Source organism: Amblyomma americanum, chromosome 3 (assembly GCF_052857255.1).
Source record: "Amblyomma americanum isolate KBUSLIRL-KWMA chromosome 3, ASM5285725v1, whole genome shotgun sequence".
NCBI lineage: Eukaryota > Metazoa > Arthropoda > Arachnida > Ixodida > Ixodidae > Amblyomma > Amblyomma americanum.
The window spans coordinates 189,821,908-189,839,688 of NC_135499.1; the positions used below are offsets into that span (position 1 = coordinate 189,821,908).

At 46.6% G+C, this 17,781-nt stretch overlaps 1 protein-coding gene across 1 annotated transcript in view; it reads left to right on the top strand.

Annotated features, from left to right (window-relative positions):
- LOC144125687 (calcitonin gene-related peptide type 1 receptor-like) overlaps positions 1–4,476 on the top strand; it is a 114,866-nt gene extending 110,390 nt beyond the window's left edge. The window contains exons 18-19 of the mRNA XM_077659303.1: positions 1,100–1,189; positions 3,697–4,476. Coding sequence (XP_077515429.1) covers positions 1,100–1,189; positions 3,697–3,768 — 162 coding nt within the window. The 3' untranslated portion in view covers positions 3,769–4,476. The remainder of the gene's footprint in view (positions 1–1,099; positions 1,190–3,696) is intronic.
- Positions 4,477–17,781: the final 13,305 nt, after the last annotated feature.

A 17,781-nucleotide genomic window follows, 5' to 3' on the forward strand; every position in this document is an offset into this window, starting at 1 on the left:
ACGGAAGTGACGTCATACCGTCCGTCCGTCCGTTACGCTCTTCAACTCGAAAAGAAAAAAATCTTGGTGCACGATTGGATTCGAACCACCATCCTTCCGTTGCGCGGCCGAGCGTGCTAACGCCTACGCTACTTCCTGCCAACGCATGTGTAGTTCTCCTCGTCTGGGACGCTGGAGTGTGCGGAAAGGCGTCGAAGCAGACGTATGCCTCCCAAACGCCCTCCAGTGTCTACAGCATTTAAGATTCACAAACAACTGTGTGCTTAATTAACATCTTAACCACACAACAGTGACACAAGCAGCAACACCACGCTAAAGGCATCCGCCTCACCGCACTTTAGGTCAACAAAGTGCCCCCCCCCCCCCCCCCCTGAATTTTCTTCGGAATATGCGGCCACCTCCCTCCACAAACTATGTCGGTTCTGTGACACGGGAGGTTTGTCTCTCGCTTTCAAACATGTTCACCGAAAGTGGAACGCAATAAGAGTAATTTGTCTGTTTTCAAATTACGTGATAACTCTGCTAATTTTCTTTCTCTTTGTCTGCAAATTAAGTATTTAATAAGATAAAAGGCCTGCTTTTGGCTGAGCGTCATGCTAGTACGTATGGTATCTAAGATTGACGACATTCTTTGCTGGTCATTGTTTGCACAGAAACGGCCCTTTCAGTAGTAACGTAACGGCCAAACGAACGATTTTGCTGGCATTGTAAATTTTGCCTGTTCTAGGTTACAGCAGCAATAATTTGTTTTATACATTTACATGCGAGGAGCGTCGAAATAAGGGTCCATCTGTTGCTGCGGTACAGAGCGGAAGTACCCCAATTATTCCCAACGTCGACAGCATTCGCAGAGGTAATTAGGATACAGCTAGCACTTTCAAGGGGCGTGTTATTTTTTTTCTGAAAGCCTAATTGTTGATGCTCCCTGGTGCTCAATACTGGCACGTCTAGTTCTGAACCTAGCATTACCTGGCGCGTGCATCTTTGTCAGGCGCGCTCCTCTGTACTGAACGGAAACGAGTTCGTCGGTGGTCAGTCTTTGTGCACGCTTCCTCCGGCTCGCGTTCACACTGCGCTTTCTTTGTCCCTCTTTCACCAGGTTCTAGGTGTTCTTCGGAAAACGCTGTCGCAAACTCCGTGCTTCAGAAATGACGGACGACGGATGTCTTACGCGAATACCAGTATCAGTGTAAGTCGCTTTAGGCAGCCTCCTCAGAAGTATAAGTGCGTCACTGTGATTTAAGACGCTCCGCTGCTATGGCTTTAGTGTCAACGAAGCCTTTTGTGTCTTAAATGTCCCCTGAAACTGCCCGACTCAGTATTTAGGCAGGCAGCATGTTCACTTAGAACACTATAGCGTTTCATGCATGACGGCTGCTACCTTCCTTTGTGTTCCGCGTCGCATGTCTCAAACTGTGCGGCATTTGTATTTTGGAGCTTTTCTCTTACCACAAGTGATACGAACAGATCTCTAGATTTGTACCTCTGGCTGATGCTCCGGTGTACGGCTTTTTGCTCTCTGAGAGCTATGAGCAAAGTGCAGCGCTGAAAATTTGGCGCACAGGGTATACTCCTGGGCACGCCGACTTTCTCAGTAGTGCAATCAATAATTGAGAAAAGAGTCAATGAGCGCCGTATTTTCTGGAAGTGCGTATTTTTTAATGACGAAAACTAAGAGAGACGTTTCAATGGTAAATACGCTGTTTTTTCCAGTGTATGTTAAGAATATTTTTCGCACACATCTGTACCTGCTTTCTGATAGTTTCGTTAGACTTACGAAAATCTTGACGCATATCACATGATACAAATTGTTTATTCGTTGCAAAGAATCATTTCCTCAAAACGGACTACAAGGTGTTTCAATTTTATTTCTGTCTGCATTGTTCGGCATTCATACTTCCTGCTAAATCAGTCAGCTGCAGTTACGCGGTGTTACCATTAGCTTGTTCGAGCAAATAAGGCAGTGTCATGGAAGTTTTCGTCACATTATCACCTTCAAAGTATCTCCTGTCTATTCTTTTTTGCTTTATTTTCAAGCACGTGCTGGACCACAGCCATGCATTATTTAGTATTTATTTTATTATTTTCCCAGTGTTGCCTTTTAGTCCCCGTAGAAACGTGTTGTCTTGACATGCTTGCTCACTGTACGCACATTAAAAACAGAGCGTGTTTAACCATGCGCAGTAAGCTTTGCGGAGCCTTTCGCTTTTCTTGAGCATGTGCTTTCCAAAGTAGTTCGATGTTGCACTGGGTGACTTGCACGCTAACTTACAACATGATATTCGCAGCCTCCCTTTGTCTTGCAGCCCTGTTATCACTGTTCACATCCCACTTTTCCTCACCCCAAGTTTAAGCCGCTCCCCAATCAAGTGAGGCGCATTTCTTTCGAAGTGCAATCTCTACAGTGATTGTTACGGAGTTTTACATCTGCTTAGTCGCAACCTCTTGAAGCGGCCGGCCTTGCCATTGCATACGCAGGTGGAGCTTATGGTGGGTCAGGTGTTGCATACGTCATTTTGTGCCTGGTCAAAAGTGTACATACCGAAATTTGTGTTAGAACTGTCACGCTGTTCTGTGGTTATCCTCACCATGTATATTTCTTGCATCTGCATTTGTAGAACATTTTATGACCTGTATATTCTTGATGTGTTTGCTTACACGCGTTCCTGCTTTCCCTATGCCAAACTGTACCAAAGCTACAGTTGTAATGCGCGGGCCTTCAATACATCTGTGTACTCAAATTCAGCTTGTGGGTAATATTGTCGCGGCTGTTTCTTCGTGCTGCTGTTTGGACTGTGAAAATCCACAATGTGTGTCTTTCCCCCACATTCTCTATATTTGTATAACTTATCTCATAAAAAAGTGTGTGCTGTTTACAAGACGTAAAGGCTCATCTGTGCGAAACCATTCCGAAAGGGTTGCGTCGACCTATGGCTGTATTGTTTCGCGTAGTAGCTGTGTACTTTTTGTTATGTTTTAGGAGCACAATAAAGCATGAAATTTCCCACTGGCATTTATTCCGCACTATGACAAAAAAGAAGACACACGCACTTGGCATAAGATGCACATAATGATATTGACATACCCTGCATGCTGCTTCTCTGCTTGAAACCGCACGATGCTAGAACCTCCTTTGTGCCTTGCATGCATTCCAAGCACAACTCATTTCAAACATTCCTTCGAGACAAGTAATCTGAAACAGGTGCCATGATTTAGGAGTAGTAACTTATCAAGATATCCTAAACATTATCAGTTATACGAACTCTGAGCGACTTACTTATTTGGTCCAGTGGTTATGAAGTCTGTTTTATTAACTACAGAATCCTCACTTTATAGGAGAGCGACCGCTCGAAAAATCACCGGACTTCATACACAAATAATTCTTCCATTATCGCAGTTAAAACTTGTCAAAGACGCAGTTAGGCTCATACGGGCGCTAAGTACGTTTTTTGTTTATTACACATTTTTACACACAGTGCAGACTAGCTTGCTCGTCGAATGGCTGCTAGCACATCAGCACATCCTCATATCTCTGATATTGTCAGGTAGACTTAGGCTTGTTTTTCTTTTTTTTACGTCAGGAAATCCGCTAAAATGGGTCGTTTGGTTATACTCGAGGCTTTAGGCATACTTTGTTCACTTGCTCTTAAAACTTCAACGAAAGACACACTTACAGAGCAGCAATTTCCTTTACAGTTTCTGCCAAGGCGTTCATCTGATGGCAGAAGTCCGTCTGTGTCACCGAACCATCAGCAGACCATGCTGTGAGAGGAGAGACAAGAGGGTGTTTGTGTAGGAAAACTGCAACGGCTCATTCCTTCTTCACAGTGGCTCGTTGAACTTGCTTACCCTTCAGGACAGCTGCTCTCTCAGCATACACACACACGAGCATGGACAACGTGAAGACTGCCCGTTACATGGTCCTTCCTTCTGCCCGAACTGTGTTTCAGCAAATGTGCGTTTAGTATTGAACGCCACGTTGGCCAAAGTGACACCGCACGCCCGATTGTGCGTCGTCGAAAAAAATGTGGCCCATCGCCTCTCAGTTTGTCATGTGTGCGCGATGTAGATGTGTTTGTTGGTCTCCCGCCAGCCCTTTAATTTCTCTGGAGCCTCAGCTCTAAAGCATTGCGATGTTTCGACGGAAATTCCGCAATGAGTGCCAATTCGTACGCGAACCAAAAAAGAAGTGCATGTCAAGAGCTAGTTGCTAACGCAGACTCTCCTTCGAAGAATTTCGCCAGTGTAAGACTTCAATATACGTGCTTTTTCAAAACGCACTTCGGACGCAGTGAAACAAGGTGAGTGACTTTTGGAGGAGTGAACGTTGACGAAGAGCCGATGATGTGAACTCCAAAGAGCTTCGTGATGTAGTCTCTATAATCAATGTACAGGAGCTTACGAGGTACGAATGATCTTCGTATTTGAAAAAAAAAATGAACAGCGTCTGTCTTGCTTCGTAAATAAAATATATGCAAATATAATAAAGTTTCTTACCTGTGCAAAGCGGCTGAAAACGATGTTTCAAAGCGTATGATATAATGTGCGCAGTACATTTCTGTGACAGTCATTACAAGTGGCCACGACTAGCATTAAGGCAGCACTCTACGGCTTCTGTTTTCCAGAAGATGTCAAGACTTTTGGTTCCAACTTCTTCCATGCTAAGTTTGTTAAGACTGCCATTAAATCAGTGTATGCGCACTACAGAGTTGCAATAATAACAGGCGTCATGAGAGCTATGCATCCCGGGCGCGTTTCTTTCGTTCATCCTGGAAGGCGGCCTCCCTTACACCCAGATGACAACCTGTTCGTGAGACCTGTCGTATAATGCGCTGAATGCGATGCTATGCTCATGAATGTTATCTTTCTAATTTATCGGGTCACTGATCGAAGCAGTGATCGGCCTGCTACCTGCTGCGTTGTATGCGGGATGCCAATCAGCCGCAATGACTGTGAGTTACAGGTGAGCACATACTGATAACGATGTGAATGTGACAGATGGTTTCTTTTTTTTTCAGCGGGGTAAGAATGTCGGTGACCTGCTCATTGTAATCGTCAAATTATATTTTGGCGGCAGTAATTCTAGAACATCGAAACATATAAACCATGCATCGCAGATCTCTACATGAAGTGCTGTGGCGACAAAGTGCGATTGATGGTGTGCGAAATTGTACTTTAAAGCAAGCTTCTCTACGTAAAGCACTGTCAGTAGGAAGCTCTCGCCCTGTTTAGCTCAGAAGCGTAGTGCGATCAACTGGAGAAAAAAGTTCGAGAAATAAACAACGGGAACAAGACAGACGCCAAGCCAAGATAGAGAAGAAGAGAAAGAAGAAGAATGAACGAAGAAAGTATTGAGTGGCACAAAACGGAGGGACATCACGGCTCTCGCCGGACCTTTTAAGCTATTCCATAGTTCGGGCAGCCTTTTTATTTATTTACCAGCACACGAAAGGAGACCTTGGTACCCCATAGCGGTTCCTGCTGCTCCTTTTCACACAGGGGAAGAAATCAGTAGAACTGATGACATAACTCTCAACAAAACATAACAAAACTCCAAGACACATTACACACTACACAACGTAGTGAACGCAGTGCACGCGTCAGTAAACTTAACATTGGCCGCAAATGGTAAACAATTACTAAAGAATATGCAATAGTCACAGTAAATGCTAGGTACCCAATAAACACAATAAATTAACAATACACTGCAAGACAAGCAAGACATCAAGATAACACATAACAATAAGCAACAATGCTGATTCATGCCTACACACCGAGTTTGCCTTCGGATTTCGGAACTGTTTGATTTGTGGACATTAATGGTTGTTTTATTTTTCGCGTTCTAAAATAAGGTGTTTCAGTGATTATAAAACTTGTGTTACTACTAATGCATTAAGCGCGCACGTATCACTTTCTAGAAGAATTTCCCGAATAAGCTCGCGAGGAAAGCATCACCTACAGAGACGGGCAGGAGCGGCGAGAAAAAGTGGCAATGACCCGAGCTCCCTTTCTGGATGTTTTTCAGAATGCTGGGCCAACGCCCACAGACTTTTGTTTACAGGAAGTGCAACCCTGGAGTGACGTGGAGCTGCCTTCTTGAGCTCCAGCGACGCCCAAGCGGGGGTGGGCCGGCTATATTTAAAAACCACACTGGCGGCGCCGTGTCATCGCCAAAGCTTCGCGGTGAACGCGTGTCCTCCCGGCACGCTGGCTGCTTTCGGGGAAAGCCGCTTTAAAAATGAAAATCGCGTAGGACGTGGATGCTCCGGTTGTTCTGAACGCTGCTAAAGAAGGCACGGCCTGCAAGTTTTGGTGTCGAGAGGGGAAGTGGTAAACGGGAAGTGCGGAAAGTGCAAATGGCACGTTTAAATTGCATTGGCGCTTTCACGGCCGAGTCATTTCGGGGGCCTCCTAGGAAATATCGGCACATAAATCGCGTTTGGTTGATGAAGTATCCCATAACTACAGCGCAACGAACGGAACGTAGAAGAAGAACACAGGCAGGGACACAACACAGCGTTGTGTTGTGTCCCTGCCAGTGTTCTTTTTTTTTTTTGAAAGCGAAATTTATTGCCCCAGGGCATCAATGATGGGTGAAGGTGTGATAAATGATCTAAATGAATGGAAAAAGGCTAGCTGATTTGATCAAGTCCAACAGAGAGCGATGGTATGGTCCCTGCGTCCAGGCAATATACGAAGCAGGGTTGCTTGGTGAAAGACCCGCTACCTACAGGTGCCGGATCCTTGTAGGTTTGAGAGCTGGGCAGTCCCACAGTAAGTGATGAATGTCGGCCTCGATGTCCTCGTGTTTACATATCGGGCACCCTGGTCGAGGAAACAATTCTCGGTACTGAGGCCACTTCCGAGTGATGGCAGGTGTGAGGGCAACCCCGACCCGGATCCTCCTAAGCGCAACCTCCTCGGCACGGGTAAGACCGCGGGGGAGGGTTACCGCACACGGAGGGATGAGAGCACGTGTGCGGCGCCGGACGAGTTCCTTTCTTGATGAAAGGAGGGTAAAAATGTTCAAATGAAGGAGCCGAGCCGGTAATGAGTTTGGATTCGCACGGTGGGTCACTAAATCTGCCTGGCTTTGATAGGTCAGCAGATCCCTTGGGACCCACTCAATACGTACTGGCTGCGGGATGCGTGCCGCCAGCCGGTGGATGTCCTGACATATCGTTGGACAGCGGCTAACACGTCGCAGCAACCGGACAACTTGAAGGGCGCCAGTGCGATGACAATGCGGGCCGCAGGGAGCATAGTTATGCCGGCCACGGAGCAGAGTGCTTCTTTAACTGCAACGAGCTCAGCACAAAAGAACGAAGGGGGTTCCGTAAGCTGACACCAAGAGGTTTGATTCAGGGCAGGTCTGCACGGGCAATAAATTGCTGCTGTTGCTAGCAAGCTTGTATGCTTGCGTCTACGTAGACTACAATGGATCCTTCAGGCAGGCAAGCATCTTGATCTTGAAATTTCTGGCGAAGCAACGATGCGGAATTAGCAGATGTTGGCCGGCGATTATCTGTTGGCTTTTTGTCGCTGAGCTGTACAAACTTCCATGGGGGAAGAACTGGCGTTGGCGGCTGAAGAATGGAGTGTGACGTTGCATAAGTCCTCAGTGCATGCGTGGAGTGCGATACACTGGCCTTAAGGCTGCGCGCTTCATGCCGCTGCGGCACCAGCTCATCAATGGTATTGAGCTGCGCATTCTCTTGTAAAGCTATGACCGGTGGGATGCGTGGAAGGCACGTAACGGTCCTCATAGCCTCTCGGTTCACGGCTTCAAGGCGATCCCATTGGGCTCTTGTAAGATATTGAAACTGGGCTTTATAAACAATACGTGGCTGCAGAACTGCCCTCTCCAATTGCCGTGCAACGAACGAGCCTGCGCCACATGTGTTAGGAGCAATTCTTCTAATCAAACCCAAAGTCTGAATAGCTTGCCCTATTGCCTGAGAAAGCCATGCAGTCGCTTATCCTGATTGGTGAATCGTTAAGCCAAAGATTTTTACACTCGGACTTTCCTGTAGTGGGGTTCCTGATAGACAAAGACGAATTGGACTTGCAGCAAGTTCACGGCGTCCCCAGCGGTTAGCGACTGACGTGTATGTTGCTTTATGCACGGATAGCTGAAGTCCGATGGATGATGCGTAATTACAGGTAACATCCAAGGCAGATTCAAGGGCAGCCTCCTGAGTACGGAGATCTTGGTGAGTACTCCCCACCGTGATGTCGTCAGCGTACTGAAGAAATTTTATGTCACGGATGTCATGTAAGCGCCAAGCCAGCGGGATGAAAGCAATATTAAATAACGTCGGTGACAATACTGATCCCTGGGGCACGCCGCAGAGAGGAACAAATGATCTGACCGCTTCGCCGCTGAGGCGTATTGCAAATTTTCTGCCTTCCGAAAGTGATTGGACAAAACTACGCACTCTCAGAGGGAGATGAAGCATGTCAATGGAGTTCATAATGGCTGCATGACTGATGTTATCATATGCCTTTTCAACGTCCATTGCTAAAACAGTACGCATATTGCGGCTGCGGGTAGATGACAAAACTGCAGATGCTAAGACAGCCAACCCGTCCTCTGTACCAATATATGGACTAAAGCCGATTTGTGCTGGGTGATAAAAACCGTGCTGCTCTAGCCACCATAACAGTCGTGTGGCTAGCATTTTCTCCGCCAGCTTGCACAGCGTAGGAGTTAAGGAGGTAGGTCGCAAGTTGACGAGGTCCGTCGGAGGCTTTCCTGGTTTCGGGATAGGAATCACGACAGCGGATTTCCAGCTCTCGGGCACTACGCCATCCAACCATACTTTGTTCATGGTGTCAAGCAGTTGCGGGACTGCAGCGCTACTCAGGTTCTTGTACACCTCGTGCTGAATATTGTCCGGGCCGGATGCTGTTTTCCGTTTCGCATCATCTATCGCAGCCAGCAACTCAGGCATAGAGAACGGACACGCAATTCCATCTGCGTCGACATCAGACGGCATTTGATATACGTGCGCTGGGATGCCTGCCGTATTTAAACTAGCGGATGAAGAAGGGACAGCATCGTATTTCGGGAAAAACTTTCGCGCTGCTTCTTTGGCGAAATCATCTGGCGACAAGTTAGCCGCGAAGCATGCGGTTGCCGCTGTGTCAGTCGTACGGCGACCGCGTTCCATTGTACGGAATGTTCGCCAGAGAAAGGCATTCGAGGAATTTGCAGAAAATTGTTCGCACCACGCATGCCTGTGTTCTTCTTCTACGTCCCGTTCGTTGCGGTGTAGTTATGGAATATAGAAACCAACTCGCCCAACAACTTACCTTGTGATGAAGTATGCAATGCGACGTCGCAAGCAATAATACTTTTGTCGAACAACTCAAAGTGCACGAGACAAAAAAGAAAGACGACACCACAAGCAATGTCGTTCCCTATTGCCCTACTACCTTAGAGAGCCAAAAGCCACAGATACTAAGGAGCATAGGAGAATGTTTCTTTTTTTCATTTCCTGTGTTGAACAATGAAAAAATAATAGTGCGATAATTCTATCGCTTAAAAATAAAAAATTCGCTCCTTTCATATGCACATCATAACGAGCACCCAATTTCCATTCCCCTGTCTGCTAAATAGCTTAACGAAGGCCTCTGTTCTGGCAGTCTTGATGCTATAGGTAGCATAAGCTTCACAACTTCCGCCCTCACCGTTAAATGAAGCTCCTACCTGGCACTCGCAGTAACACAGGACATACTACGTACGCCACCCTGAACAAGGGTGGCACTGGTGAACTCTCTGAAGATTAGGTTATGCGCATCATGAATACCCCCCGAAAAGAGAAGATTGGACAGCCGTCGCCATAGTTCTGAGGGCAGAAGATCGGACGTGAAATTCGGAGGTCATGGGTTCGGATCCCACCGGCGGTATGTGGCTGTTTTTCTTGGGCTTTTTCATCAGTTATCTTAAGGCAATAAAGTAATCACACTACTGATCTCCCACTGATCTACGCCACTAATTTTAAAAAATATAATGATTCTCTTGTGTTCCTTGGTTTCAGTGGCTGTTGGCTTCCTTCACATGCATTGCTTCCTCAGAGTAGTTTACAACCTTAAGCGTAGAACTTTACAAAACGTTCTGCCGAATCTTACCGTAACTTTTTCCTAGTTCAATAATGATCTTAGAGCCAGACAGACAAGGTGTCAGTAGAGCAGAGCAGCTCCCGCAAAAAATACACTCAAATGACCTTAACCTGAAGAAAACTTTAGAAAACCGTGCTGAACAAGAGTGCGAAAAGCCGGGCTTATTACAGTCTCCGAGAGGGAGCGAAAAAAAAGCAAACCCTCCGGACACAATAAAAGCTGCGGGAGCTCAGTGTACAAAGCACACTCACTGTATTCTCTGCAGCTCTAAATGCGCGCTCAACTACACCGAAGTGAGCCATGCATAATGCATGCTCACCGACGTGACTGGAAGTGTTTTTGCCGCCACTAATTTGACAGGATGAAACTCAGCGCAAAAAAAAAAAAAACTGTTGCTTCCACCTCTTTGACACGAATGAACAAAAGGTCAAATAATCGCTCGAACTCAAAGTGGCTGAGCTCAGCATTCGTGTATTTTCCGCTCTGCTTACGGCTACAAGGCAGCCGACAAGTCAGCTCAGTGGAGATGCCCCACTTTACGCCTGCGGCATGCGGGCGCTGCTTGAAAACGCAGAGGAAAAATAAAAAACATTGATGCCTGTGGCACGTGCTAATGTGTTTTACTGCTTTTCTAGTAAGGAGCTTAAGTAACCAGAGAAAAAGGTGACATTACCGTGAGCTTGAAAAGGTTACATGGTTGCATATGCTTTCCGGTAGTTGCGCGCGGTGATATTTGCGGCTTGGAATATTTCTCTGCCTGTAACAAAATTTAAGCATCGATGAGCAAAAGGCAAGCTAGAGCATACCCCTTTAAAGCTTTAAGGGCGCAAAACTACATTTCATGGCGTGTCCTATTTTCGGCAGAGTTCACTTGTCCAGTGCTCTTCGTCGACCACCACAAGCTTATTGCCTTGTCATTTTATGACCACTGCGAGACGCTTCTTTACTTTTTTTTTCGATCTCTTCTAGACACGACTTCAACGGTTTCCGTGGATTGCGGAGCCACGCCAGCAGCTCTGCAATGCTCAGTCCGTTCGCTTCCACCCACGATGCTTATCTGATGTTGTCGAGTTAATCCAAAACAGAGCGCGTCTGACAGTCACGACGACTGCAGGCCGTACACGCATCGCCGCCCCCATCGCCGCCACGTGACAATGCGGAACGCTTGTCAGAACGAAACCGTCGCTTCTGCCCTGCTTCCCTTCGCTAGGTCGACATCTGGTAATGCATTCTAGATAGACGAGGCAGTGGTCGCCGGTGGCAAAAGCAGAGTGGTCGGGGAAAATGGAGCCGCGCCTAGGGAACAACGTATAGCTTTGGTAGGGGCTGTGTCGATTCGTGCACGTCCGCTCTTTCGTTCTGTGCTTTTTTTTTTTACGCCGTGAAGTGTGGTCCGCCGAAATAAGGCTTGTTGTCATCGGCGATTCACTGTGAAGTGCATCCTCACGGGACGCCTGTTTTTCTACACTTCAGCCCCCATTTCATCGCAACAAGCGAAGAAGAGATCGGGTAGTAGGCCTATTTCACGCCAAGTGAAGCCAGGGGTGCTGTCCGTGTGAGTGAGTGGTTGTGAAAGTGACGAAATGAAGCGCAGCATGTGCCTTTGTGCATTACTACAGCTTTGGTGACGACACCAGCACTTTACCTGCCAGGCAAGTAATATCCGTGCGTTATGAGAGCATGATAGTGACGAAAAATATTTGGGAGGTATTTAAGCTTCACATAAGGATATGACGCGGTAGCTTCAGGAGTCATTTCAGCGGCCTTCGCATAGCACTTCACATAGAGAGACTGTTTTATTCTTGATTTTATTATTTTTTCTTCAAATATTTGTTGCTAACCGTGCGCTATGCGATGGTCGCATAATGCCCCTAAAATGTCGCACCGCACGGACGTTCCCCAGTGGTCGAGGGGTAGCAACCCCGGCTGACGACCCAAGGCACAGCAGTTGGAGTCCCGTGTCGAAAACTTATTTTCAGACTAGTTGGTCGTTTTACTTAACAAGGCGCTTCACAGGCGTAGACCAATGAGGAATTGTGTAGAGACGCCATCACTCTTGTACTGTGTGATAGTTGTAGGGCGTTTACATTTGCTGCGCAAGGTCATGCTGTTGTGACGTCACGATGCTCTCGACCAATCACAATTTTCTCGAATTTTCTGCAGGCAGAGTTAAAACACTGTCGCGTTTAACGCTGTTGCTGCCCCAACCGACGTCATCCCACCTGTCTCGGATGGCATCACCCACCTAACTCACTGAAATGCCCGAAAGCAAGTTTATCGACGAATTACTGAGGGGTCAGTAGTGTTTCGGGCTTTCCCCGTTAATGCACAACGTTGCATGTAGCCCTTGCTGCTTCGTAATCCTCCTAGGATATTTTCCAAACATACAACGATATGCGTCAGCGTCTGCAGTGTTCATCCTTTCGTTCGCTATGTCAGTCACTCGTGCTGTGTTTTTGTTTCGATACCCAAAACTCGTGAGAATATTTTCGCTTTCCCGTGTGAGAAACATCAATAAATTTCGTCTCCGAAATAACTTAGACTGACACATATGTGCTCGGTTTTATTCGCTTGTCACCCGAGTTACGCATTAAATTAATGTTAAAGAGTAAGAGGAATTTCGTTAGGTGCTGCTCTTTAACCTTTTGTGTGCTTGCATTCGGCACACCCTTCGCAATGAGAATGCCTGCGAAAACAAGGTGCAAAGTGGCAACAGCGAAAACGCTCCTTGTTGTTAATGTATGAATCAATTCATCTTGTGAAACAGGCCAGTTCTTGTGTTGCTCCTCACGAACGCTTCTACCTGCCTTCTATAATGACACTGCTACTTAGCCTGCCTCTTCGTAGTCACATAGCATTTCATATAAGTGTCCTTTTTGACAGTAGTTTACCTTCTGTTCCATCAAAAAATGCGGTAGGGCGTTGGTAATATTATCGGAAGTGTGCCTTATCGCTGTTTTGCGTTTCAAAAAAAAAAGACATGCATGAACCGATCTTTAACTGTAGATTTTGCTGTGCAGGTGATCGTTGATGGTTGCAAAAATTGGTACGACACAACTTCATAGCTCTGAAGACGCAGATAGGGAGGTTTGTACTTGCATGCACAAACAGGGCAGACATAGTGCAGCCTTTTAGCAAGAACCGTACCTTCATATAACTAGAAACAGGCACTATAAAAGCTATAGAATCTTCCGATTGATGGTCTTTTTGTTTTTTCGTGTCCAGAAAAGCGAACTTGTTTTTGTTTCTTTTACAAGATCGGCGTAGTGTTTATGCACATTTTCTCAGCGTGTTTGCGTAACACCTCCATATATCTCTGTTTCGGGTCAAGAAAATGTTTGTTTGTTTTTTCAATTCTGCTTATGTTTGTCTTCGTTGTCCTGTTATCCAAATGTTCGCGTGTGTGTGCGATTTTCGCGGTTTCTGTTTCTTGCTCTTTCTTTTTTGTTTGGAAGATGCTAGATTTTACTTACGGTGGGCGACTCGAATAACTTCTCAGTTTTAGTCGGCGTCATGTTCTATTTTGTTAGAGCGAAAGCTCTGCACCTCTTGTACAAAGCTGAAGGTCATGTGGCTATGAAATTTGACCTTCAAACCAGGAGGAGCGGAGGCTTGGCTCTGACGTCACGCCACGTGACTCAAGGCTCCTCGCCACAGCTGCGTATGCGAAGCCGACGGCACTTTCGCAACTGCCGGAAACTGCGTGACGCGCCGTTCGCTGCATACAAGCACGTGGCGTGAGCTTATTGTCACAAAAAGCCATTAATGAGCAACGTGTCGGAACTATATAGTGCTTCGATGATCCATCGTCGACGTCAAAGTCAGACTAGTTATATGTAATAAAGTTAAATCGAAGCTAAGCCACGTCTAACCATGCTTGACAGGGCTGTACCCGGCTAGGTTCAGCCGGGTTGAACCACAGCAATTTTCTGTTCATCCTTTGTTCCTCTGCCGTTCAGCCGCTCTGCGTTATTCAGAGTCCAGGGAAGAAATCTGTGTCTGAGAAAATTCTTCTATTCGGCGACAGTCGCATAGACTGCGTTCTATTTCGACATGTGGCGGGAAAACTAACATGGCAGCACATTTTTTGTTGTCAGCAGCGAGAAGCATCAGTGAGAGCAAAGACCTGATTTCTTTCGCCAGTCAAGATGACACACGAGGTTGGTGTTAATTTTGGCTTCTGGTACGTGGTAACCATCCGCGGAAGTATTCGTCGGCAAGGCTGGCCTACGCTCGAGCAACAACGCAGACGCCGACAACCGTAATTTCGTCAGTCGTGTGGAGAGGAGGAAATGACCAGGCCTCATCTATCTAGGCGACATTGCATCAGGCAGGGTGACGTGAAAGCTACAAGCAAGCGTCTTGTCGAAGGCAGTTTTCTTATTTTTATCACATCCAAGAATGACATTCTCAAACATCCATCCAAACAATTAGTATTTTCACCTGGTATGAAAGCTCAGAAGAAAATCGCTATACTTATTCATCTCGTGAAGCAAATAACATGTCACTACACAAAGGAGTATAACCTTAGGCACACTAAAAGCACAAATGGAGCATTATAGCATAAATGCAGCGCTACTCAAAATATGCTATATTAGCTCAGTTTTAAGGCGGTGTGCCACAGACCTTAAGGCTTACTTGAAAAATACATTTGCTTAGTGCATGTAACAAACTACTCGTCACTTGTGCTTATATCTATATTTTACTTCCCTCAGTGTTTGGTGAATATAGCGAGGACTAAAACTCTTTGTACAGGTTTAAGGCGGGCTGCCCTATATCACTGGATGGCTAGGCCCTATTCTGGTGTTTACATTACTGTTCACGTCACACAACACGAACACACGAGACTGCTGGTACTCTGCCACCACACTGCGGCAGATGATAGGCGATAAAGTCTCTCTGCGACGGCCGAAGTACAGACACACTGACAACGGAGTTGAAGTGGAGCGCTCGGCACAAGCAGTACTTTCTCCCCAGCGAGCTGCCAAATGCGTTCATAGAGCTGCGCCGCTGACGCGATCTCATCTACCGCTGCTCGCGGCAGTCGCGAATGCGCGCATGCCCACCACCTCTCGCTGTTGAAATTTTTTGTTAGCAGCTTTATCAGGTACAGAATTTTTCAGAAGTCTGGTAAGGTTCTTCTAAGTCATGCATTCAGGCTCTTGTAGCGCCATGGAAGCCCTAAAGAATGGAGTGGGAGGACATGAATTCCTCTTGCCTTCAAGAAGTTTCTAACGTAGGGGATTCGTAGCAAGCCACACGGCGGGCCAAAAGCAAACAATCCTGTGCTCTAAACATTTGACGAAGGTGTACTTTCTTTGGGATACACGACGTAACTATCGCGTTGACGTCGGTGTCAGTGCCATTGTACATCTTAATGCAAAAATGGTCCCGTTCGGCTGGCGCCCAAAGACGGCATCGTTAATAGACCTAAGCCTGAAAGGACACGCCGGATGGAAAGAGAGCGCGCTGGAGAACGGGCCTCATCTTCTTCTTCTTCTTCATCATCATCATCATCATCATCCTTACCACACAACCTCCATTGTTGTCACAATTACCATCATCACGCCCGTTTTAGTGTCCCGAAGTGTGACCCGGGTTTTTAGTGTGACCCGTGTTAGCACTGGAGCAAGTGCCGCAAAGCCACAAATGCCATTTATTAATGCCAAAACATTTATGGCAGGCAAGAAAGAAAAGCTGGTGTGTGTGTCTCCTTCACTTGTCCCGTCCTTAGCGCTTTGAATTCTTGTCTTGGCGCCAGAAGTTCCCACCACAAGGCGTCGCCGGAAGTTTCCAGAGACCGTGGTACCAAAAGTCACGTGACCTAACACGACAAAGATTAATTATGTTATAATGAGGTATAAAGTGGATGAGGCTGTAGTGTGTCGTAACCAGAGCTAAGAGCGGATATAACGAAGTGTCGTAGTATGTCATAACCTAAAATTATGAAGTAGTGTTGTATGTCGTAACTGCAAATTGCTGAAGGCGGTGTAGCCTGTCTTAAACGGAACTGATGAGATGGTGGAGTATGTTCGTAACCGGAAATTGCTGAAACTGGTGTCGTATATCGTAACCAGAAATTGTCGAATGTGGTGTAGTATGTCGTAACTGTCAATTGTGGCAGAGAAGAAGCAAATGGTCGCAAAAGAGAAGCAAGCAGTCGCTCTAAAAGCAGCCAGTCAAACGCAGCAGCAGCAACAAACGCAATGCTTTTGCATTTCTCGGCTGAAGCAGACCTCGGTGCCCTCGTAATTTTTCTTCCAGGTGCGAGGGACAAGATTTGCAATTTTATTACTGCTATGTTTTTTCCTGTAGTTCGACTCGCGTAGTTAGGCAGATAAGGAACCTTGCGGGTCAGGCCAAGCGGTGCTCACGAAGTATTTGCGGAAGTACCTTTTTATCACGGCTTCAATGAAATATAGAAAAGGAGGAAGCAGGCATGATCACTCCAGGCGGAATATCACGGCCGTGCTTATACGAAGTCATTCCAGCCCGCACAACACGCATTACTGCACACCTTTTCCGCATGACGTAGTCCTCGGTGCGTCTTCGGAAGAAATGCCGATGCCGAACTCTCCCTCGGGCCATATATAATCGGCATCGACGCCTCTCTGAGAATGCAATCTCCATAATGCGGCAGTGGAAATGTGCGCGCCTTCGATGAGACTTGCCTCAGTCAGGTGGTGCATCCTAGTGCTTACCGGAGTGTGTCTTAATGACGCGCACGTTCATATCCATCTTCAACGTTGTCGCCCATGCTCGAAGCGGGTGGTTGCCGTATTTCTCTTTGCCTCACTGCAAGGAGAAATGAGATCTTCGCGGATTCATTCACGAAAAAAGGTAGTAGTTTTCCACGCACTGAAATAGAGCGAGTATTTAAACGAAGAACACCACAGGACGTTTTTTTTTTTTTGCTGAAAAAAAAATACTTTGTTTCAGTCCGTTGAAAGCGCCCGCAAAACCGTGTCACACGTTAGGGCGGACTATCATACGCATCTTTCAGTAGTGTTTCGCATATCTAGGGGGAAGGGGGGGGGGGGGGGGGGGGGGGGGGTAGAGTATCTGTTACGGGTCGAATTGGACTTATTTTTTGGAAATGTGGCGGAGAGTTAGAAGGTTGCTTCACTCCCGCCACCGATTGGCCCGGTATTGCACTACCTCCGGGATCGGCCTTGTCTTCAGCGCGTCTGTACTATCCTGTCTATCTATCCCATCTTTCAACTCTCCTACTATCTGCACGTGGTAGCGATTGTGGCTCGGCTAGAGCCAGTGAGCAGGCCTGTGCACTTCCCTTTTCTTTCTTCCTGGCAACAACAGACAGACAGACAAATTACACTACGATTCTTTAGATGTAGGAGGCAAAAAAAATTGACGCGCGATCAAGAGATGTGATGCGACTAATATTAATTAGCAACAATGTTAACAGTTTTGCTTGGGTTTTACATTTCGGGTTTTACAACAATCGCCTTCCAACTGCTTGTATGAGCTGGTCTTCTTTTTTTTTGCCGTCGTTATTTCCTTCTGCTTCTTGTTGCTGTTCACTGGGCTGAAGAAGTTAGTGCGATACCTGCATACCACCCCTTCACCCCTCCCCCCCCCCCCCCCTGCCCCATTTCTCTGCTTCTAACTCTTTACTAAAACAAGGCCTATTTCTAA